The sequence below is a fragment of the Rhinopithecus roxellana genome, chromosome 17, assembly GCF_007565055.1.
Source record: "Rhinopithecus roxellana isolate Shanxi Qingling chromosome 17, ASM756505v1, whole genome shotgun sequence".
NCBI lineage: Eukaryota > Metazoa > Chordata > Mammalia > Primates > Cercopithecidae > Rhinopithecus > Rhinopithecus roxellana.
The window spans coordinates 80,468,420-80,492,363 of record NC_044565.1 but is presented as its reverse complement, the minus strand read 5'-3'; the positions used below and the strand labels follow the sequence as shown (position 1 = coordinate 80,492,363).

Here is a 23,944-nt window from a genome sequence, read left to right as displayed (position 1 = left end):
AGAGGCGGAGGTTGCGGTGAGCTGAGATTGTGCCATTGCACTCCAACTTGGGCAACAAGAGCGAAACTGCATCTCAACAACAACAACAAAATACAGTATGTAGTTTTGCTTTTATTACCCAATCTGACAATCTCTGCCTTTTTATTGGAGTGTTTAGTGTATTTATATTTGATGTATTTATTGAATTTAGTTGGGTTTAAGGTTGCCATCTTGCGTGTTTTTCATTCATCTCTTTTGTCTTTTGTTCTTATTTTTTTACTTTGGGTTCATTGAATATTTTTTAGTATTTTATTTTGGTTCCTTATTGGCTTTGTTTTTGTTTTTGAGAAAGAGTTTCACTCTTCTTACCCAGGCTGGAGTGCAGTGGCACAATCTCGGCCCACTGCAACCTCCGCCTCCTGGGTTCAAGGGATTCTCCTGCCTCAGCTTCCCAAGTAACTGGGATTACAGGAATGTGCCACCACACCCGGCTAATTTTTGTATTTTTAGTAGAGATGGGGTTTCTCTGTGTTGGTCAGGCTGGTCTTGAACTCCCAACCTCTGGTGATTCTCCTGCCTTGGCCTCCCAAAGTGCTGGAATTACAGACATGAGCCACCACACCTGGCCCCTTACTGGCTTTTTAAGCTATACTTTTTTGTTTGTTTGTTTGTTTTAAAGCCATTGCTGTAGGGCCAATGATACTCATCTTTAATATATCTGTCTATTTAGAATCAAAGTTTTACCACTTTCCACTTTAAAATCATAACCTTAGGGTGTAATTTCATTTACTTTGCCTTGTAACATGTCCTTTAAAATTTTCAACTTCTACATACTTTATAAACCCCACGTTGATCAATTATCATTTAAGGAAATTAGTTGGAGGAAAGAACTAGTCTTTTATGTTTGTATCTATTTACTATTTTGGATTCAGAGCAATAGGAAGTAATAAAGAGACTTTCCATTTGATAATGTTTCATTTCAGCCTGAAGAACATTATATAGCTCTCATGTAATGCACATCTGCTGATGACAGATACTCTTTGCCTTTTTTTTTTGAGATGGAGTCTTGTTCTGTCGCTAGGCTGGAGTGCAGTGGCACTATCTCGGCTCACTGCAGCCTCCCGGGTTCAAGCGATTCCCCTGCCTCAGCCTCCCAAGTAGCTGGGATTACAGGCGTGCACCACCACGCCTGGCTGATTTTTTGTATTTTAGTAGAGACGGGGTTTCACCATGTGGGCCAGGATGGTCTTGATCTCCTGACCTTGCGATCTGCCCACTTCAGCCTCCCAAAGTGCCGGGATTACAGGTGTGAGCCACTGCACCCGGCCATACTCTTTGCTTTTGCTGTCTTTATTTTACTTTCATTTTTGAATGATCATTTTCACTGAATATAAAAGTCTAGGTTGACACTTTTTTTGAAACTCTATAAAGCTATCAATCCCTTGTCCTCTGGCCTCCAGTGCTTCAGTGATGATGTGATAAGAAGCGGTTATTTGAATTATTCTGCTCTGTATAATAAGTGTATACTTGTTAAATAGCTATATAATAATTATTTGAATTATTCTGCTCTGTGTCCTGTTTTTTTTGGATTTTGGTTTTTAGCAGTCTGGCTGATGTGGTTTTCTTTGTATTACCCTACTGGAGGTTTGCTGAGCTTTTTGGACCTGTAAATCTCTGTCATCAACTTTTGGTGACATTATGACTATTCCTTCTTCAAATATTTTTTCAGCTCCAGCCTCACTTTGTTCTTCTGGGATTCTAAATGCAAGTTGGTTAGTGTTCCATAGGTTCCTGAGACTCTCTTAGTTTTTCTTTATTCTTTTTTCTCTCTGTACTTAAGATTAGAAAATCTCTTTTGATCTCTTTTCAAGTTTACAAACTTTCTTCTGTTACCTACAGTCTGCTGCTGTCCATCCAGTGAGTATTTCATTTTAATTATTGTACTTGTCAGTTCTAGAATTTTCATTTTTTTTAATAGTTTCTGTAGTTTTTTGGCTGAGACTCCTCATCTATTTATTTATTAAGACTTTATTTTCCTGTAAGTCCTTGAACATATTTATAGTATCTGGTTAAAAGCGTTTGTCTGCTAAATTCAACATCTGGGTCATGGCAGAATTGGTACTGTTAACTGCTTTTCTTTCTTGACTATGGGCTCCATTTCCTTCTTTGTTTGTATGTCTAGTAATTTCTGATTTATATACTGTATGTTAAATGTTATACATTGTAGAGATTTTGGATTCTCTTACCTTGTTTTTGGTTTGGCAAGCAGTTTAATTACTGATGGATCTTGACCTTGGCTTTGCTTCATACTTCGTTAGTGTGGTTCTGTGGAAAGCTTAGAGGAAATCTCCCTAACTTAGTGGTACTAAATTTCCAAACTGTGTACCTTGCAGATCTTTTCAAGTCTTGGTTTTGTTTAGACTTTGATTGGATGGATTGTCAGTAGGCCTTACTCTAGAACTTGACCCTTAATTCTAAGATATGTCCATTCTAGTGTCTCAGCTTGATGCCTGAGGTATAGATGTTTCTTTCCACTCTGGCTGCGCCAGAACTCCAAAGTGTCTCAGTAATGTTTGACTTATGTTTCTCTCTCAACCCTGCAGTAGCTTCCTTCTGGTAAGCATTGCATAGTATTGTGTTCCCCTGCACCTGTGATGCTTATTGTCCTTGTCCAAGGACTTCTGGGCTCCACGTCTGCATAGATCCTTTTTCTCTGGTATCCTGCCTCACAGATTCCTACTGCTCTAGTAATCTTGAACTCAGATTTTTGTGCTCCAGTTCCTCACGCTATAGTTAGGAAATTGTTCCCAGGCGGAGAGCTGGGAATGATCATGGCACTCACCTTGAAAGTTTCCTTGTGCTACTTGTTGTCCATTGCTTGAAAAACAGTGCTTGCTACACCTGGCCAATTTTATGCTGTTTAAAAAAATACATATATTTTTTGGCTGGGTGCAGTGGCTCACACCTGTAATCCCAGCACTTTGGGAGGCCGAGGTGAGTAGATTACCTGAGGTCAGGAGTTGAGACCAGCCTGATCAACAAGGTGAAACCCCGTCTCTAGTAAAAATACAAAAAATTTAGCCAGGCATGGTGGCAGGTACCTGTAGTCCCAGCTACTTGGGAGGCTGAGAGAGAAGAATTGCTTGAACCCGGGAGGTGGCAGTGAGCTGAGATCACGCCACTGCACTCCAGCCTGGGCGACGGAGCAAAACTCCATCTCAAAAAAAAAAAAAGAATTTATATATATATATATATGTATAATTTTTTAAGAGTGTAAATGTGTTTTTTAGGCTGCATAATATGTCAGTATATGGCTGAAATAACTGTTGGGCCACTTGCCAGTTTTGAGGTATGCAACATTAATTTTTGCCCCCAGAAATAAAATTGGTAAACTTGAACATCTTCATTAGCATCTTTATTTCCTTATAATAAATCCCTAGAAATATATTTAACCATGGTATAACCTCTTTAAGGCTTTTAAAAAATATGTGCTAGAATAAACTTGAATACCTAGATACTGTTTTCACTTGGGTATGAAATATAAATGTTGAGGTTCAAGTACTAGGCACTAACACATTACTTAGCTTTTGTGGGATAACTAATTTTTATAAGTAGACTGAATAGACTGAATCAAGGTTACTTTCCATAAAAATTTGTTTCAAGTTTTTGTTTGAAGTGTGAATAATAAAATACACTTTTCATTCCTGTTGAAAGGTGAATTATTCTTTGTTCTCTTTTTATAAGTTTAGTTTTGGGTTGATGTAATCTAACATTAATGCTACATTTTATTATAATGTAGATTTGTAGCACTTTTTTTATTATCTTAGTTTATAATTAAGCTTGAATTTTGCTGATGGATCCAGGTCAGCCCTGAAGTGTAAATTTTGCTGTTGGAATACATGCTGAGTGTATGAATTTGGCAGATTTAAGATAAAGTGTGATTAGACAACAAAAAGACAGGTGTCTTATTTAAATACACTTTTTGTTTTTTTTTTTAAGAGCAATTTTAGCTTCACAGCAAAATGAAGCGAAAGTGTAGTTCACACATACTCTCTGCCCCTCCATATACACACTCTCCCCCGCCATCAGCATTTCACCCACAGTGGTGCTTTTGTTAAAATCGATGAACCTTCACTAACAAACACATCATTATCATCCAAAGTCTATAGTTTTACATTAGGGTTCACTCTTGGGGTTGTACATTCAATGAGTTTTTCACAGATGTATAGTGACAGGTATCAACCAATTTTGTATTACAGAGAATAGTTTCACTGCCCTAAGAAATCTTTTGTGTTACACCTGTTCATCCCTCCCTGTCCCCCTAACCCCTGGCAATCACAGTTCTTTTTACTAAGACACCTTTCTTTTGTTGGGCCTTGTGGCAAATAGATATTAGGTAGGTACCTTAGTGTTAATGTGTGGAGAGATATTTGAGAAGCAGGTGATCATCTGTAGGTGTCTTTTAGCTTTGACCTTGAAAGACCGATTTGGGGGCTAGAGTAGGGAGAACTGACTTGGAACTGTGAATCACAAAAATGTGCTGGAGGACTGAAATCTACTTGTCCCAGTAAATTTTTGACATTGAAAAATGGAAATAAAAATCACTATTGTATACAGAGGATGTAATTTCAGTTTAAAATTTTAGAGTAGTGCCGGATTTAAAGACTTAATTATAGGTAATCACTAAATGCTAATACAGTATTTACAGGTATCCTAATGAACTTTACATACAATTCTCTTTTATTCAATTACTTGTATCAGTATTTGATGGAGTACTGTATTTAGTCCCTATTTGGTAGAGAAATCACCATGGGGAGTAAGTAGATAGATGCAGGTGAATCACATCATTGTTATGCTCCATTATACCTTTGAAATCTATTTGCTACCCCTTCTCTTTAAAAGGCTGTAGAATAGATAATACTGACAAATATGTAGACATATTCTGTCTATTTGAAAGGCCTGTCTTTGTCTATGCCAATAAATTTGGTCGCATAGTAACTGTGGCCAACTAATGTAGGTGAATTTTCAAGTTAACAAAGGTTTTCTGCCCAGTGGGGGGTTTTTTTTTTTCCTTAAACTTCTAAAAAACCAACTAATGCTTTCTTTACAGTAAGAACAAAACTGTTCGTTGGTTTTAGCAAAATCACCAACCTCCACATTTGGTCATTGTGATATTTCAGCAGTTATTACTTTTGAGTTCTTTTTAAAAGTGTTTTACTTGGTTCATAATTTTTTTTTTTGGTTTTTGAGATGGAGTTTCGCTCTTGTTGCCCAGGCTGGAGTGCAATGGCGCAATCTTGGCTCACCGCAACCTCCGTCTCCCGGGTTCAAGCGATTCTCCTCCCTCAGCCTCCTGAGTAGCTGGGATTACAGGCATGCGCCACCACTCCTGGCTAATTTCGTATTTTTATTAGAGATGGGGTTTCTCCATGTTGGTTAGGCTGGTCTCAAACTCCTCACCTTAGGTGATCCGCCCTCCTTAGCCTCCCAAATTGTTGGGATTACAGGTATGAGCCACTGTGCCTGGCCAAACTTCATAATTTTTATGGAATTTTTGTGTTATATATACTTAATACTCTTGAGTTGCCAGAGGTATTTCCCTTAACTATTTGATTATCACAATTGCTTATAAACTAGGTAAGGACAGGGCCAGACGTAGTGGCTCATGCCTGTAATCCTAGTACTTTGGGAGGCTGAGGTGGGTGGATCACCTGAGGTCAGGAGTTTGAGACCAGACTGGCCAACATGGGGAAACCTTGTCTCTACTAAAAATACAAAAATTAGCCTGGCGAGGTGTTGGGTGCCTGTTGTTCCAGCTTCTCTGGAGGCCAAGACAGGAGAATGGCTTGAACCCAGGAGGCAGAGGTTGCAGTGAGCCGAGATTGCACCACTGCACTCCAGCCTGGGTGACAGAGCACCCTGCCTCAAAAAAAAAAAGGTAAGGGCAGATGTAAGACTCCTGAGTAAGATGCCTAAATTAGGCACCTGCTAGGCTAGGTGTCAGGCACTGTTCTCGGTGCTGGTAGAGAATGGTTAATGGGGTGATTGGGATCCTTACTTTAGTGGCACACACATTCTGTGGAGCGGGAGATATTAGGTACACATTTAAACAAATGAAAAAAGGTTGTTTTAGGAATTTAAAAAACTATGAATAAACCTGTTTCATTAAAGTGTTAAGGAAGGGGATCTGTGATTTAGATTGAGTGGTCAGGGAGGGCCACGCTGAGGAGATAACCTTTGATCTAAAGAGCTGGATGATGGAAACATAAACCACATGAATTTGTAAGGACAGAGCATTCCAGATAGGGGACAACACATGACAAAAATTCTAAGGTGGGAAACAGGGTTAGCTTCCTCAGGGAACAGCAAGAAGGCCAGATCGTCCAGGCTTCGGGAATGAATAGGAGTGTGTTGTAAAATGAAACATGCTTTATAAGGTCCCCTGCTCACTCCTAGAGAGAGGAGGCTGGGCCCAGATCGTGTACGACTGTGGAAGCCATGGTAAGGTATTTAAGGGCTTTCTTCTTTTGTTTGTCTGTTTTCTGCTTATGATGGGAAACTAAGTGGTAAATTGGCAATCCAAGAGGGGAGACATTTAGTAAGTATGTACTTACATAAATATTCAAGTGATAGATTAAAATTTGGGGAGTATAGGATGACTAAACTTGGTTGGAATCCTCAGGGAAGATTCTTGTTCCTGGAAAGTGACTTTTGAGCTGAGATGTAAGGAATAAGTCTGAATTGATTAGGAAACAACACAGGAAAGAGTACTCTAGGCAGAGGAATATTACAGCAGAATCTAGAAAGAGCTTAACAGCAGCATGAGGATCTGATGAAAGGCTAGCTTGGCTACCTAGTTTAAACCAGGGGTTCCCAACCCTAGGGCCTTGGACTGGTACTCATCTGTGGCCTGATAGGAAGTGGGTCGCACAGCAAGAGGTGAGTGCAGGCAAGCGAGCATTAGTGCCTGAGCTTTGCCTCCTGTCAGATCAGTGGTGACATTAGATTCTCATAGGAGCGTGAACCCTATTGTGAACTGCATGTGTGAGGGATCTGGGTTGTGTGCTTCTTACGAGAATCTAATGCCTGATGATCTGAGATGGAACAGTTTTATCCCGAAACCACTGCTCCCCGTTCTGTGGAAAAGTTGTCTTCCATGAAACCAGTCCCTGGTATCAAAAAGATTGGCAACCACTGGTTTAAAGAGAAGAATACCACCAAATGAGGCAACAGAGATTGGCGGTGAGTACGGGACCTTATAGAGCATGTGTAGGATTTTAGTCATTAGTCCTCTGTAACAATGATTTTAAGGAGGGTAACTTGGTCAGCTTTACATTTAACTATATTATTTAGTTGCTACTCTGTGGAGATTACATTGCATTGGGTAAGAGGACAAGAGTATTATTAATGAAAGGAGACCAGTTAGGTGCTACAGTGTGAGATAAGATGGCAGTGACAAGTGCAGGAATGTTACCAATAGAGATTCAGAAATGAAGACAAATTAAGAAGGTGGTTATTGATTAGATTTAGGGGTAAGTAAAAGAAGCATAGATGTATCTCTAGTATGTCAAGGACAGCCAGCAGGTCTGTGCCAGAGCAAATGGGTGGATGACAGTGTCAGTACACAGCTACACTGGTCAAGTGAAAATCACCATAGCATTTTGACATTTCAAGGGGAAAATAAAAGCTTCTGTTGGATTGGTTATTTTGAAGTTACTGTTAACTTACACCTATGGTGCTTACTGTGTAGCATATATATTTCAACTCATTGAATCCTGATGACAACCCTGTGAGTTAGGTACTGCTACACCTGTTTTACACACCCCCGTTTTCCAGATGAGAAAACAGGTGCAGAGAAGTTAAGTGACATACATCGAGGCAGTTTTGCTCCCTAGTTCGTGGTCTTAAACCACTAACTAAGCTTAGAAACTTACACCATTTGCATCCTGTTTCGTTATTTATCTGGATCTACCTAATGAGACATTAGTTTAGAATTTAACTGTATTGGAACTTTTCCTGGAAAGTTCACTTTTTTGCATGCATTCAAATAGCATACCTGACCATTGCTATATACCATTGATACTGGCAGTGATAATGTCCTCTTTAATTAAATAATGATTGTTTTTCCTTTCAAAGATTCTCCTTTGAAGCGGCTTGCTCTTTATAATGCATTGTCATTGTTTGCAGCACATTTTGAAATAGTGCTGTTGACTTAGCTATATACAGTCAAAGGTGCCTTGTGATGTGGAGGTAAAGGCTCTAATAGTCTTTGCAAATCAGAGAAATGAGATGCTTCTTTTGGTAATAAGATTAAAAATCCACTAATGTAGTTACATAATCTTTGCTCTGTGAATATTGGTTATGTGGATAAGGTATTATTGAACTGTTGACTAATACTGTACCACGCCTCAGTGGACTGGCTTTCTCCTCAGAGTAGAAGGACAGTCATTGATTGCACTGAAAACAGTGGATACCATATGTGTCCTTAGAGTGGAAACTGACACTTAGTAGACAGGCTCAAGGAGGGAGTCTCTTAGAAATTTTGATGTGGGGGAAGATAAGGTCCCCTGGAGTAACTAGTTGATACGTGGGATCAAGCAGTTGGTAGAGAAGAAAGTCAGACAAGGTATGTGTCCTCTGAAGCTAGGTGTTTTTTTAAAGAAGAACAGAAACCTAGACTTTGGAAGTTTATCTCTGCTATTTACATTTTCTGTACTTCTTCATCACTATTCAGTAAATTATGTCTGCAAAGGTTACCTTAATTTTAGCGTGTTGTGGTGAACAAAGGAAGGGTTTATATGGCTGTTTTGGGGAGCTATGTAGTCTTAAAGTGGTGGCTGTAGTGTTTGGTAAGAAAGAGCTCCAGTGGGAGATGAAATTCTGAGATATAACTGCATCTCACTGACTGTTCTTTACTGAAACATTAATCCTATGCTTTGCTTTAATGAGGAGGCTGTAGTGCTTAGGTTACTGTTATTAAATTAGGGACTCATTTAAGTATCATTTTTGGAAACTTGTTAGAACCCTAATTTTCCTCTTTAGGTTTCAGAATGAAAAATAACATGAATAATTTTTTTTTGTTTTGTTTTTTGAGACTGAGTCTCACTCTGTTGCCCAGGCTGGAGTGCAGTGGCGCGATCTCAGCTCACTGCAACCTCTGCCTCCCAGGTTCAAGCGATTCTCCTGTCTCAGCCTCCCAAGTAGCTGGGACTACAGGCACCCGCTACCATGCCCAGCTAATTTTTGTATTTTTAGTAGAGACGGGGTTTCCCCATGTTGGCCAGGCTGGTCTTGAACTCCTGACCTCAGGTGATCTGCCCGCTTCGGCCTCCCAAAGTGCTGGGATTACACCCACCACACCCAGCCACATGAACAATTTTAATATACATTTTTAACGTTTGTAAAGTAGAGTAATGTTTGTAAATTTTCTAGGTGATGCTTACAGGAAAATTGGGATCTGAAACATTAGGTGAAATTGATTTTTCCCCTCTTTAGTTTTTGTGTGCATACAGTTGCAAAAGTTATTTACAGAATAATACAGGGCTCAAAAACAGCTGCTGTTCACATTTAGCTGTTAATACTCCATTGAGATAGAGGCCATATTTAGTATTATTGTTTATCTATATGTATAATGGTGTATGAGTCCATTTTCATGCTGGTAGTAAAGACATACTTGAGACTGGGCAGTTTGCAAAAGAAAGAGGTTTAATGGACTCACAGTTCCATGTGGCTGGGGAGGTCTCACAATCATGGTGGAAGGTGAAAGGCAAATCTCACTCACATAGTGGCAGAGGAGAAGAGCGCTTGTGCAGGGAAACCTCATAAAATCATCAGATTTCGTGAGACTTACTCACTATCATGGGAACAGCACAGGAGAGACCCTCCCACATGATTCAGTTACCTCCCACTGGGTCCCTACCACAACACATGGGAATTGTGGGAGCTACAATTCAAGATGAGATTTGGGTGGGGACACAGCCAACCATATCAAGTGGGAAATCTTACCAGCATTCTTTGTCCTGTTACAGAGGGAGTGAGAAATCCAAAGGAACATTGTAATGATCTATAATGAGAGAAGGGGCAATTTTTTATTTGAAATTTTGCTTTAGTTGCGGTCCTTAATGAAAGTCCGTAATGTAGGGATTAAAGTAACCACTTTCTTTCTTTTTAAATTCTAGGTGAGAATTATGAAGATGATGACTTAGTAAATTCTGATGAGGTTATGAAGAAACCATGTCCAGTACAGATTGTTCTTGCTCATGAAGATGACCATAACTTTGAACTTGATGAAGAAGCTTTGGAGCAGATACTGCTACAGGAGCACATACGAGATCTTAACATAGTAGTGGTATCTGTAGCAGGAGCTTTTCGTAAAGGGAAGTCATTTCTACTGGACTTCATGCTTAGATACATGTATAACAAGGTGAATAGTCTTTTAAATTGAACCCAGTTAAAAAGAACAAAGTACCAACCAAGCCTGTGAAAAAAATAGACAAAAACCAGCACTGTATCTTTTTTTTTTTTTTTTTAATTTAAGCGGTCTCACTCTGTCACCCAGGATGGAGCGCAGTGGTGTGATCATGGCTCACTGCAACCTCAACCTCCCAATCTCAAGCAATCCTCCCACCTCAGCCTCCCGAGAAGCTAGGACTACAGGCGTGTGCCACCAAGCCCAACTCTTAAAAAAACTTTTTTTTTTTTTGTTGCAATGGGGGTCTCACTTTGTTGTCCAGGCTGACAGAACTGCATTTTTAATTCTATAGAAATATAATTCTTCATAGGACTTCCTGGTCAATACAGTAATGTAAGTTTGAGCTCTTGATTCTTCATCGCCATAATTCCCTTCTGCATATACTGCATAAGGAAGCATATGATTGAGCTTCTGTGTTCCAGGCATTGTAGCTCTAACCCAAGTTGTCTGAGTATATCCTAGAAGTCTCTGAAGTACTATTTATCTTCTTTCCCTTTTTGTTATTTCTTCACACTTTCCTTTTGGCCACCTTTACAGTGAGTAAAGTAGATGGATAGAGACCTTTGAAAAAGTGTATCTATGTTCCTCAGACAAGTCAGTTTTCTTGACTATTACCTTTGGAGATAAAGTCCAGTTCCTTAGAGTGACTTCTACAGGCATCCATGATCTCTGAATCTCATCTCTTGCCCTTCATATGTCTAAAATAAACTATAGTTTTTGCTGTTCCTTGAGTATGCCATGTTTTTTCTCAAATATTATGATATTCTTGTCTCATCTTTTCATGGGGGCCTTCCCTGACATCTAGGACTATATTACATCCTCTTCCTTAACTCATGGTTTTATGTTTTATTGATATTACTTTAGTTGCTTATTTTTTTCTGACTACTTTAATCTCTGTCATGGGTGGGCCCTCTGTTGATCATCAAGCACCTGGCACAAGAATTGGGTCTTAGAAGATACTTACATTTTAATTGATGAATCTCTTTCCCTTCTATGCATTTTCACTTTGAGATGGTACCAGATAATTGTTACTTACCTATCTCTACCTGACTCCTTCTCTCCTGAAAAAAAAAGGGAAAAAAAATTTTTCACTTGAAGTGGAATGTTTTTCTGATAATTGCAAGTCGGACTGAGGAAATGGGAGTTTGAAAGGGAACAGGAGAAGGAATTGGAAATTTTGCAGTGAAACGCTTAGTGGAATTGCTATATAGGGAACTTGTGACATTCAGAAGCCACATGAATTATTAGAAATAACACTTTGACAGAATTATGTAATTGTCTAAACACCTGTCAGGATGATCACCTTTATGAGTTCTGTGTACATTTGTAATTGGGTGTGCATTCTCTTCGAGATAAGAAATAAGGTAAACATTCTCATTTGGTTTGTTTTTCCAGGAAGCTTTTCAGTAAAGTGTTTTCATGGGGATCATTTCAGGCATTCTCAAATATACCCGAGTATCAATAACATAGTTTATATTAGAGAACAATATTTTACATGTTTGGAACATTGAGAAAGATAAATCATTTTAAAGTTTTTCTCATTGATTGAGACGTGATCTCACTCTGTCACACAGGCTGGAGTGCAGTGGTATGAACATGGCTTACTGCAACCTCAACCTCCTCTGCTCAAGTGATCCTCCCACCTCAGCCTCCCAAGTAGCTGGTACTACAGGCATGCGCCACAATGCTTGGCTGATTTTTAAATTTTTTGTGAAGATGGGGTTCTCACTATGTTGTCCAGGCTGGTCTTGAACTTCTGGCCTCAAGTGATTCTCCCACCTCAGCCTCCCAACATGTTGGGATTACAGGTATGAGCCACCATGCTCAGCTAAAGGTTTCCCATTTAGACTTGATCTAGAATTTTACATCTGAAATAGAGAAATGTTTAGTGACATATTTTTTTAAAAACTGTACATTTAAAGATGATAAAAGATTTCTATATTTTGAGGTCCCCTTAAGTCCTTAAGTTAGCTTGTGTATATTGTATTTATCTGTGTCTAAGCTGTTCAGTGCAAATGTATTTTGTTCCAAGTAGGTCACAGACAGTAGAAAGTTAGAAGGGGAGGGAAGCTTAGATCACTTATCTAGGAATGGCATATAAGTTTCACCTCAGGTGCCATTTCTGTTTCCGTCTCTGATCCATTAGTAGTGGCTGTTCAGAGTGGAGTAGCAGCCCCATTGTCATATATTTGCAATATCTGTGCAAACGGAACTCTTTTTCCTGGGGGAGTTGCAGAAACCTTGCAAAAGTTATGGTGGCTTGAGCGAGGTTGTACATCTAGTTAATGGCTTTTAAGCTGAAATATCTTTATTAGCTTTCATTTATAGTATTGCCCTATAGAATTCCTGATATAAATCACCTTATTCTGTCAATCAAAAATTGCATTTAAATGATAATCTAATTTTTGGATAGTGTACCTCCACTACACTGATGATGTGGTGGGTCATGCTTTTCCTATGAGGTGAAAGTTAAGAAGGAGAAATAATGGGATAGTTGGATTTATTTTATTAACCTATATGCCTGCACAGGTGGGATGCTAGCTGAAAGAAGACTAGTGACATACTGACGGTGTAAGTTTTCAATGTTGACCTGAGTCATTGTATGTAAGTATGCAGTTGACGAAAGTAGTGAGTAGTTTTACAAGAGGAGATTAAAATCTAATCAAAGACAGAATTGGTGGATATGGTTCTGGTGTGAGGGATGTTGACTTTCCCCTCCTAAATAAATGTTACACTCAAGTATTCTATACCCCGTCCCCCCCTTCTAATTCTTATTTACTTATTTAGGGGTGTGCTTTAGATAAATGTATCTTTTCCTTAAAAAGTTTTTCCCCTTGAAGTATAATTTACATGCAGAAAAGGTGTACAAATCTTAAGGGTACAGCTTGATGAAATTTTTTACGTAGGTATACACCCTTACTACCACCACCCAGATGAAAATATAGAACAACCCCCATTTTGTGTTCCTTCTCAGTTAATATCTACCCTCCCAGAGTAACTGCTGTTCTGAGCTGCTCACCACAGGTTCATTTTGCTGTTTTTGAACTTTACATGAATGAAATCATACCATAGGTATTCTGTGTTTGGCTTATTTTGTTGACATTCTAACTTTGAGATGTACCCATGTTTTTGCATTGTTTTTGTTTCCTTAATCTACTGTATGAGGGCAGGGCGCAGTGGCTCACGCCTGTAATCCCAGCACTTTGGGAGGCCAAGGTGGGTGAATCACCTGAGGTCAGGAGTCCGAGACCAGCTGGGCCAACATGATGAAACCCTGTCTCTACTAAAAATACAAAAATTAGCTGGGTGTGGTGGTGGGCACCTGTAATCCCAGTTACTTGGGAGGCTGAAGCAGGGCAATCGCTTGAACCTGGGAGGCGGAGGTTGCAGTGAGCCGAGATTGCGCCAACCCATTCTAGCCTGGGCAACAAGCGTGAAACTCTGTCTCAAAAATAAATAAAAATAAAATTAAATATTCTGCTGTATGATTATGCCACATTTTACTTATCCATTTAACTGTTGATGGGGTTTTGCTTTGATATTACAAATTTTAGTCAACTGATTTTTTTTTTTTTTTTTGAGATGGAGTTTCGCTCTTGCTGCCCAGGCTGGAGTGCAATGGCACAATCTTGGCTCACTGCAACCTCCGCCTCCTGGGTTCAAGCGGTTCTCCTGCTTCAGCCTCCCAAGTAGCTGGGATTACAGACATGTGCCACCATGCCCAGCTAATTTTGTATTTTTAGTAGAGATAGGGTTTGTCCATGTTGGTCAGGCTGGTCTCGAACTCCCAACCTCAGGTGATCCACCCCCTCTGGGCCTCCCAAAGTGCTGGGATTACGGGCGTGAGCCACCATGCCCAGACAGATTTTTCTTAAAGGTTTTTTTTTTTTTTTTTTTTTTTTCCCATTTTTAACACAATATTAGAGGTCATATATTTTTTAAGTTTTCAAACACATTTTTTGTATTGAAATATAACAAAGAGAGCATGTATACCTGTACCCTTTACCTAGTTTCTTCTAATGTTATCATTAGTGTGATACATTTGCAAAACTAAGAAACCAATATTGGTACAGTACTGTTAACTAAACCCCAGACTTTTCAGGCTTCTGCAGTTTTTCCATTGGTGCTCTTCTTTCTATTACAGGATCTAATATAGAATACGATTCCTAGATTTAGCTCTCATGTCTCCTTAGTTTCTTTTGGTCTGTGAGAGTTTATCAGCCTTTCCTTTTTTTCATGATCTTGACTTTGACCTTTTTTCTTTTTTTTCTTTTCCTTTTTTTTTTTAAATTTTTATTTTTATTTTATTTTATTTATTTTTTTGAGACGGAGTCTTGCTCTATCGCCCAGGCTGGAGTGCAGTGGCCGGATCTCAGCTCACTGCAAGCTCCGCCTCCCGGGTTCACGCCGTTCTCCTGCCTCAGCCTCCCGAGTAGCTGGGACTACAGGTGCCCACCACCTCTCCCGGCTAGTTTTTTGTATTTTTTAGTAGAGACGGGGTTTCACCGTGTTAGCCAGGATGGTCTCGATCTCCTGACCTCATGATCCGCCCGTCTCAGCCTCCCAAAGTGCTGGGATTACAGGCGTGAGCCACCGCGCCCGGCCTTTTTTTTTTTTTTTTTAATTGAGACGTAGTTTTGCTCTTGTTGCCCAGGCTGGAGTGCAGTGGTGCAATCTCGGCTCACCGCAACCTCCGCCTCCTGGGTTCAAGCAATTATCTCGCCTCAGCCTCCCAAGTAGCTGGGATTACAGGTGGCTGCCACCACACCCAGCTAATTTTTGTATTTTCAGTAGAGATGGGGTTTCACCATGTTGGCCAGGCTGGTCTCAAACTCCTGACCTCAGGTGATCTGCCCGCCTTGGCCTCCCAAAGTACTGGGATTACAGGCGGGAGCCTGGCGATCTTGACTATTTTGAGGAGTACTGGTAAGGTATTTTGAAGAATGTTCCTCAATTTAAGTTTGTCTTACATTTCTGTCATGGTTAGACTGAGGTGATGGGATTTTGGAAAGAATACTACTGAGGTCAAATACCCTTCTCATCACATTGTATCTGGGGGTGCGTATAGTCATGTGATACTGCTAGGAATGTTACTCTTCATCCCTTGGTTAAGCTTGTGTTTGCCAGGTTTCCCCACTGCAGACTTGCTATTTTTTAGTCATTCCACCCCAACCTCAAAGAATAGGGAAGGAGGAGGATTAAGCTCTACCTTCTGATAGGAGGAAGGCATCTAAATATATTATTTAGGATTCTTCGGTTGGGAAGAGTTGTATCTTCTCCGTGTTTATTTATTTATTTATTCAATCATTTATATCAGTGTGGGCTCATTTATACTTGAGTTATAATCCAAACTGCTTACTTTAAAAAAAAATTTTAACTTTTATTTTAGATTCAGGGTCTATGTGTGCAGGTTTGTTACTAGGGTATGTTTCCTAATGCTGATGTTTGGGGTACGATTGATCTTGTCACCCAGGTATTGAGCATAGTACCCAACGGTTTTTCAACCCTTGCCCCCTCCCTCCCTCTCTCCTCTAGTACTCCGCATTATCTGTTGTTGCCGTCTTTGTGTCCATAAGTACCCTTATTTGGCTTCTACTTTTAAGTAAAATCATGTGGTATTTGGTTTTCTGTTCCTGCATTAATTTGTTTAGGATAATGGTCTCCAGCTGCATCCATGTTGCTGCAAAGAACATGATTTCATTCTTTTTCATGGCTGCATAATTTTAGTTAAACCCTTTCAAAGTGAAATAGATTATTCCAGTGTTAGTAGGAACTGTTAGAAAAATGCTGATTAGATTGTCACATCTGGCTGTTGTAAAAATAGTTTGAATTCTAGGAATCAGTTTACAGCGGTCAAAACTTAATTTAGTAGAATTACATACATGAAACTAAACACAGTGCTTGTGATATTGATGCTAAGTAATGATGATAGCTATTACTGAATTCTCTTAGATAAGGATTCTTAATTCTCTATAGAGTTGCTTCTACTTTTATACCATTTCCTGTTTTTTCTGTTTTTTAACATTTATTATGAAGAATTTTATTAATAAACACATGTAAAAGTAGACAGTAATATAATAAATGCCCATATACTAAACAATTTTTAGCACTTACCAATTCCAATCTCATTTCATCTATAACTCACTCTACACCTGATGTATTTTGAAGTAAATTCCAGACATCATTTAATTTATAAATATTTCAGTATGTTTCTTAAAAATAAGGACTTTTTTGAACATTACAACAATTATCATAAAAATAATTTCTTAACATTATAAAATGTCTTATAAGTGTTCAATTTTCAAGTTGCCTTAACTGCTTTTGTATTTTGTTTTTTTTGAGACAGAGTCTTTCTCTGTCTCCCAGGTTGGAGTGCAGTGGCGCGATCTCAACTCATTGCAACCTCTGTCTCGTGGGTTCAAGTGATTCTCCTGCCTCAGCCTCCCAAGTAGCTGGGATTACAGGTGTGCACCACAACGCCTGGCTAATTTTTGTATTTTTAGTAGACATAGGAGTTTCACCATGTTGGCCAGGCTGGTATCGGAACTCCTGACTTACAGTGATCCTCCCGCCTCAGCCTCTCAAAGTGCTGGGATTACAGGTGTGAGCCACCGTGCCTGGCCACCTCAACTGCTTTTTGTTTTTGTTTTTTTTTTAATAGTTTGAATCCAGCCAGCTGAGGTCCACATTGTGATTGGTTGTCTTTAAAGTGTTTTTAATGCATTTTAGGTTTCCCTTCCTCCCTCTCTCTTTCTTGGCAGTTTATTGTTGAAGATACTGATGTTGGTTATAGGGTTTCCCACTCTGGATTTGTTGATTGCATCCCATTATTGTAGTTTTACATGTTCTGTGTTCTGTGAATCTTCTGTAAGTTGTTAGTTGAATCTAGAGACTTCATCAGACTCAGGTTTGACACTCTTTTGGCAAGAGTACTTCATAGATGATGATGTGTTCTTCCATTAAGAAGCACATACTCTTTTATGATGTAACGTTTTTTGAATCTGAATTCTAGATATTTTGATTACTAAGCATTTAACAGGCATTATCTTACTTAGTACTCAGAAATAACCCTGTGCAGTGATAATTGTATTTCAACTTGGTAATTGAAGAAATGAGACTCAAAGTAAGTGGCAAGGCTTAAATTCCAGACTAGGCAATTTGATGCCAAAGCCATTATTCTAAAAACTATTATGTACAATTATGTTTGGTCATTTTCTCATATATCTACAATATGTAAAGTACAGGTTACTTTATAGGATATACCTACACTAAATTATTCTTTTGTAAATATTTACTTTTATTTCCTTCAAAGTTGAACTAGACTGATGGGAGGATATGTGTGAGTATAAATGTAAATTTCTTGCTATCCACTGGTATCTAAGCTTAGTAAATAAAGGATCCTTGCTCTATTTGCTACACAAGACTTTTAACTCCATCCACAGCATATTTGCTAATGGCGCTTTTAAAAAACTGTCCTTTATGTTTTTATTCTTTGCTATTTAAAGAGCTGCTCCCCAAACTGTTGCCAGAGACCAGGACTAAAAAACTATCTTTAAGAATCCATACGCACTGCTACATATAACTGGCCACAAGCACAAGTATCTCAGAATGAGCCCTATGAGATGTTGAACTTGATTTTACTTTCTTCTTTAAGGATAACAGTGTCTGAGATTTCATGAGACGTGCGAAACGTGAAGAAAAGCTTTGTTTTATGTTCTTTCTCAAGAATGAAATGTATTTGGAGAAGGAACAATATTTTAAAATGCTTCTTCCTTGGGTTATTTATTTATTTATTTATTTAGAGACGGAGTCTTGCTCTCTTGCCCAGGCTGGAGTGCAGTGGCGCGATCTCTGCTCCCTGCAAGCTCCGCCTCCCAGATTCACGCCATTCTCCTCCTTCAGCCTCCCGGGTAGCTGGGACTGCAGGCACCCGCCACCACGCCTGGCTGGTTTTTTTGTGTTTTTAGTAGAGACGGGGTTTCACCGTGTTAGCCAGGATGGTCTCGATCTCCTGACCTTGTGATCCGTCTGCCTTGGCCTCCCAAAGTGCTGGGATTACGGATTACAGGCATGAGCCACTGTGCCCGGCCTATTATTTATTTTTTATTGGGTGTAACTTATATACATAAAGTGTATAAACTTTCATATAGCCAGTGAATTTTTATATACATATGCTATTGTAACCACTGTCTCTCAGATCAGGAGAGAGAGCATTTCCTGTATTCTAGGAGGCTCTGTATTCCCCTTCCCAGTTAGTGCTATCTCCAGCTCTCAAGGGCCACTTTTGTTCTGACTTGTATTAATGTAGATTAGTTTTGCCTACTTCACATAAATGTAATCATAGAGTATGTACTCCTGTGTCTGGTTTCTTTCACTAAGCATTAAGACTGGTGTATGCACGTTGTTACATGTGTCAAAAATATGTTGTATGTTATTTTTATTGCTGAGTGATATTTCATTGGATGAATATATCGTAATTTACCCTTTCTACTTATAGACATATGGGTTTTTAGTTTTTGTCTGTTATGAATAAAACTGCTAATGAACGTTCTTGTACAAGTCTTGGTGATGTAAGCAGTAAATTCTGTTGGGTTTATACCCAGGAGTAGAATTGCTGGGTCATGGGAAAATACCCATTTAATTTTAGTAGGGATTGCCAAAGTTTTTTCCAAAGTGGTTTCACTAATTTTACTTCCACCAGCATTGTGAGAGACTTAGAGTTGCAGTATATCTTGTAAACAGTATTGTCAATCTTTTTAATGTTAGCTATTCTGATGTGTATTTTGTTGATTTAAAATTATCTATATACAGCTGTATACAAGTTCATTTGCTCATAAAACTGCCAGATTTAATGTAGAAGTTTAGCTTATTCATTTAATTATTACTTTAACTGAATTCACTTTTGAATATTTATTATAAGTGAAACTATAGAACTTATGTAACAAAATGTTGAAAATTTGAATTTTGTATTATTTTTGCCAATGTGAGAAGCAGGCAAACTTTGACCAAAATTTTAAGAGTCAATAAGGAAATAAAAATTGTGGGATGATGATGATGATGATGATGATGATTATTTTTACCTGAAAATAAGATAAGGGGATTGGGCTGGGCTCGGTGGCTCATGCCTGCAATCTCAGCACTTTGGGAGGCTGAGGCGAGTCAACTGCTTGAGGCCAGGAGTTCAAGACCAGCCTGGCCAACATGGTGAAACACCGTCTCTACCAAAAACAAAAAAATTAGCTGGGGGTGGTGGTGGGCACCTGTAATCTCAGCTACTCAGGATGCTGAGGCAGGAGAATCTCTTGAACCTCAAAGGCAGAGGTTGCAGTGAGCTGAGACCGTGCCACTGCATTCCAGCCTGGGTGACAGAGTGAGACTCTTTCTCAAAAGAAAAAAAAAGAAAAAGATAAGGGGATTGGATACAGAGGTTATGTGGACTATTTTCCCCTTAGCATATTGGGGTCCCTGGTACTAAGACTTGGATTTTAGAATCAAAACTAATTTTTAATTCTTCCATATGCAGGTTTTAAGTTGGATTAGATTTCAGTTAGAAAAACTTCATCAAATGTTGCCAAAGGTAGAGGAATCAGAAATAAACGAGATGGAAAGAAGTGTTTACAATATCGTTTGAAGTCTTTATTGCAGTGTTTTAGGAGAGATTTTCTTGGTTACATTCCTGAACCTGTTGCCTGAAAATACTCTGTCCTTTGCAACTTTTAGCCCCAAATGTATGTACTGCCTCTTTTGCAGTATCATAAATATTATGGCCCTCCCGTCATCACATATTTCCATTTTGGATTTGAGAGAACATAAATTATAGATCTTTTTTCATTCCAAAGTCTTTGTTCCAGTAGGTTACATTAACTGTTTCTAAAGTAATTTGTTTTATTTAGGCTATTTATTGAAAAATACTTCAAGCAACAAACCGTTACACATAAACACTGACTACTCAAACACCAAATTTAGAACATTTAGGGAGTTAAGCCATCTTGTATAATGTAAGTTCCTTTTATGTTAATATTAACTGTTTTTGGAGGAGACTTTTTTTTTTTGAGTTGGAGTCTTGCTATGTCGTCCAAGTTGGAGTGCAGTGGTGCAGTCTTGGCTCACTGCAAGCTCCGCCTCCCAGGTTCGCGCCATTCTCCTGCCTCAGCCTCCCAAGTAGCTGGGACTACAGGTGTCCGCCACCATGCCTGGCTAATTTTCTTTGTATTTTTAGTAGAGACGGATTTCACCATGTTAGCCAGAATGGTCTCAATCTCCTGACCTCGTAATCCGCCTGCCTCTGCCTCCCAAAGTGCTGGGATTACAGGTGTGAGCCACCATGCGTGGCTGAGACTTTTTTTTTAAGGTAATTAACTCCCTACCTCCTTCCCTCACTCTGCCAGGACAGTTTTGCTTTTCAGCTTGTAAATTTTTTAAAAAATTATTATTTGTTTAAAGATACGGTCTCAGTCTGTTGCCCAGGCTGGAGTGCAGTGGCATAATCACAGCTCACTTGAGCCTCGAACTCCTGGGCTCAGGTGATCAACCCTGAAGGACCTTACTCTTTAGCCCAGCTTGGTCTTGAACTCCTGGGCTCAAGCAGTCCCTATTTTGGCTTCCCCAAAGTGCTCGAATTGTAGGTGTAAGCCAGTGTGTGTGGCCCAGCTTATGCATTTTAGTTGAGAATTTCTTTTTCTTGTGAGACTGGGTCTCACTCTATTGCCCAGGCTGTCCTTGAACTCCTGGTCTCAAGCAGTCCTCCTGCCTCAGCCTCCCAAGTAGCTGGGACTATAAGACATGCACCGTTGAGCCTGGCATCAGAATTTCTTTCCTTTATTGGGATACATTTTCTATGGATTGGAGAATGTATACCATAATTCTTTCATCCAGAAGCAAGTTCAAGCCATAAGATTTATGTCACATTGCACTAATACATGGACAGTTAACAGAAACTTCAGTGGGCCATTCATTCTCCCCTAGACTCTGGTAGTGTTATACAAATGGGTTTCATGTGACTAGGAGTCTTTGTTGAACTTGTACACTAAGGGTATTTGATTTTTTTGTTTTTCCTTTTAACAGTGTTATTGAGATATAATTCACTTACCGTATAAGTCATTCACTTAAAGTGTACAGTTCAGTGGTTTTTAGTATGTTCACAGAGTTGTGCAACTATTACCACAATTTAAAAATGTTTCCATTGGCGGAGCATGGTGGCTCATGTTTGTAATCCCAGCACTCTGGGAGGCTGAGGTGGGAGGATTGCTTGAGCCCAGAGTTTGAGACCAGTCTGAGCAACATAGGGAGACTCCATCTCTACAAAAAATTAAAAAATTAGCCGAGCGTGGTGTTGTATATCTGTAGTTCCAGCTACTCAGGAGGCTAAGGCAGGAGGATGGCTTGAGCCCAGGAGGTTGAGGTTACAGTGAGCCCTGATTGTGCTACTGTACTCCAGCCTGGGAGAGAGAGCAAGACGCAGCCTCAAAAAGAAACAAAGTTTCCATTATCTCAAAATGAATTCCGGTAACAGCCCTTTAGCTGTTACCCCCAGATCCTTTCTCCAAACCCTCAACCTAAAGGAACCACTAATCTATTTTGTATCTCTATGGATTTGTCTATCCTGGACATTCATGTAAGTGGAATCTTAAAAAATGTGGTCTTTTGTGACTGGCTTCACTTAGCATAATATTTTCAGGGTTCATCCATATTATATTATGTATCAGTACTTCTTTTATGGCTGAATAATATTCTCTCGTATGGATATACCACATTTTATTTATCCATTCGTCAGTTAATGGACGTTTGGTTTGTTTGCAACTTTATGACTATTAGGAGTAATGCTATAAATCATATTAATATATAATATGTTAATTACATAAAATATATGTGTATATGTTATAATAATATGAAAGATGGTTCTTCCTTCATTTTTTGGTTGTTTGTCCCAGCACCATTTTTGGAAAGACTGTTTAACACTTTATTGAATGCTCTTGGTACCTTGTTGAAAACCAGTTGATTATAGACATGAATTTATTTCTTGACTCTCAGTTCTATTCCATGATCTATATATGTGTTCTTTTTTATGAAGTCTTGCTCTGTTGTCCAGGCTGAAGTGCAGTGGTGCTATCTTGGCTCACTGCAACAACCTCCGTCTCCTGGGTTCAAGCGGTTCTCCTGCCTCAGCCTTCCAAGTAGCTGGGACTACAGGCATGTGCCACCACACCCAGCTAATTTTTTTTTGAGACAGAGTCTCGCTCTGTTGTCAGGTTGGAGTGCAGTGGCTCGAGCTCAGCTCACTGCAACCTCCGCCTCCCGGGTTCAAGCGATTCTCCTGCCTCAGCCTTCTGAGTAGCTGGGACTGCAGGCACGCACTACCACGCCCAACTACTTTTTGTATTTTTAGTAGAGATGGAGTTTCACCATGTTGGCCGGGATGGTCTCGATCTCTCGACCTCGTGCTATGCCTGCCTTGGCCTCCCAAAGTGCTGGGATTACAGGCGTGAGCCACCGCACCTGGTCAGTTTTTTTGTATGTTAGTAGAGACATGGTTTCACCATGTTGTCCAGGCTTGTCTTGAACTGCGCTCAGGCAGTCTGCCTGCCTCAGCCTCTCAAAGTGCTAGGGTTACAGGCGTGAGCCACCACGCCAGGCCATGTCTTGTTCTTATACCGGTACCACACTGTCTTCATTACTGTTGCTTTGTAGTAAATTTTGAAATGAGGAATTGAGTCCCATTTTGTTCTTTTTCAAGATTGTTTGGCTATTTGGGGTTCTTTGCAATCCCGTATGAATTTTAGAGTTAGCTTCTCAGTTTCTACAGGAAGTTAGCTGGGATTCTATTGGCGATTGATTGAATCTGAAAGATCAATTTGGGAAATATTACTGTGTTAACAGTATTAAGTCTAACAGTCCATAAATATGGGATGTTATCTTTTTAATTTCAAAAATGTTTTTTATAGTTTTTAAGTTTTGCACTTCAATTTATTCCTTTTGTTGATGTTTCTATGAATGGAATTGCTTTCTTAATTTCGTTTTTGAATTGTTCATGCAAGTTTATAGTTCATATACTTGACTTGCATATTGATCTTGTATCCTTGAAACAAATCCTGAACTTGTTTATTAGTTCCAATAATTTTTTTTAGCGAATTCCTTAGAGTTTTCTATATACAAGATCATGTCATCTGCAAATGGTGATTGTTTTACTTCTTTCTTTCTAATCTGGGAAACTTTTTTTTCTGTGTCTTGGCTAATGGTCCCAGCTAGAACCACCAGTAGCATTGAGTACAGGTGATAAATAGTGAATATCCTTGTCTGTTTTCTAACCTAGTTTCTGGAAAGCATCTAGTTTCTCACTGCTATGTTAGCTGTAGGATTTTTTGTAGTTTTTTTTTTTTTTTTAATTGAAGTTTCTCTTTATTCCTAGTGTGCTGGGAGTTTTTTGTTTTTTGTTTTTTTTTAAGTCCTGAATGAGTGTTAGATTTTGTCAAATAGTTATTCCTGTGTTTATTGATA

The 23,944-nt window shown here is 39.2% G+C and overlaps 1 protein-coding gene across 4 annotated transcripts in view; it reads left to right on the top strand.

The window, feature by feature from the left end:
• Positions 1–23,944, top strand: part of ATL2 (atlastin GTPase 2) — an 80,519-nt gene that overhangs the window by 21,672 nt on the left and 34,903 nt on the right. For 3 of the 4 annotated variants that reach the window (XM_030921425.1, XM_030921427.1, XM_030921428.1), the window contains exon 2: positions 10,158–10,402. The exons of the other annotated variant lie outside the window; for it this stretch is intronic. In XM_030921425.1, the coding sequence (XP_030777285.1) occupies positions 10,158–10,402 (245 nt within the window). The remainder of the gene's footprint in view (positions 1–10,157; positions 10,403–23,944) is intronic. 4 annotated transcript variants of the gene reach the window in all.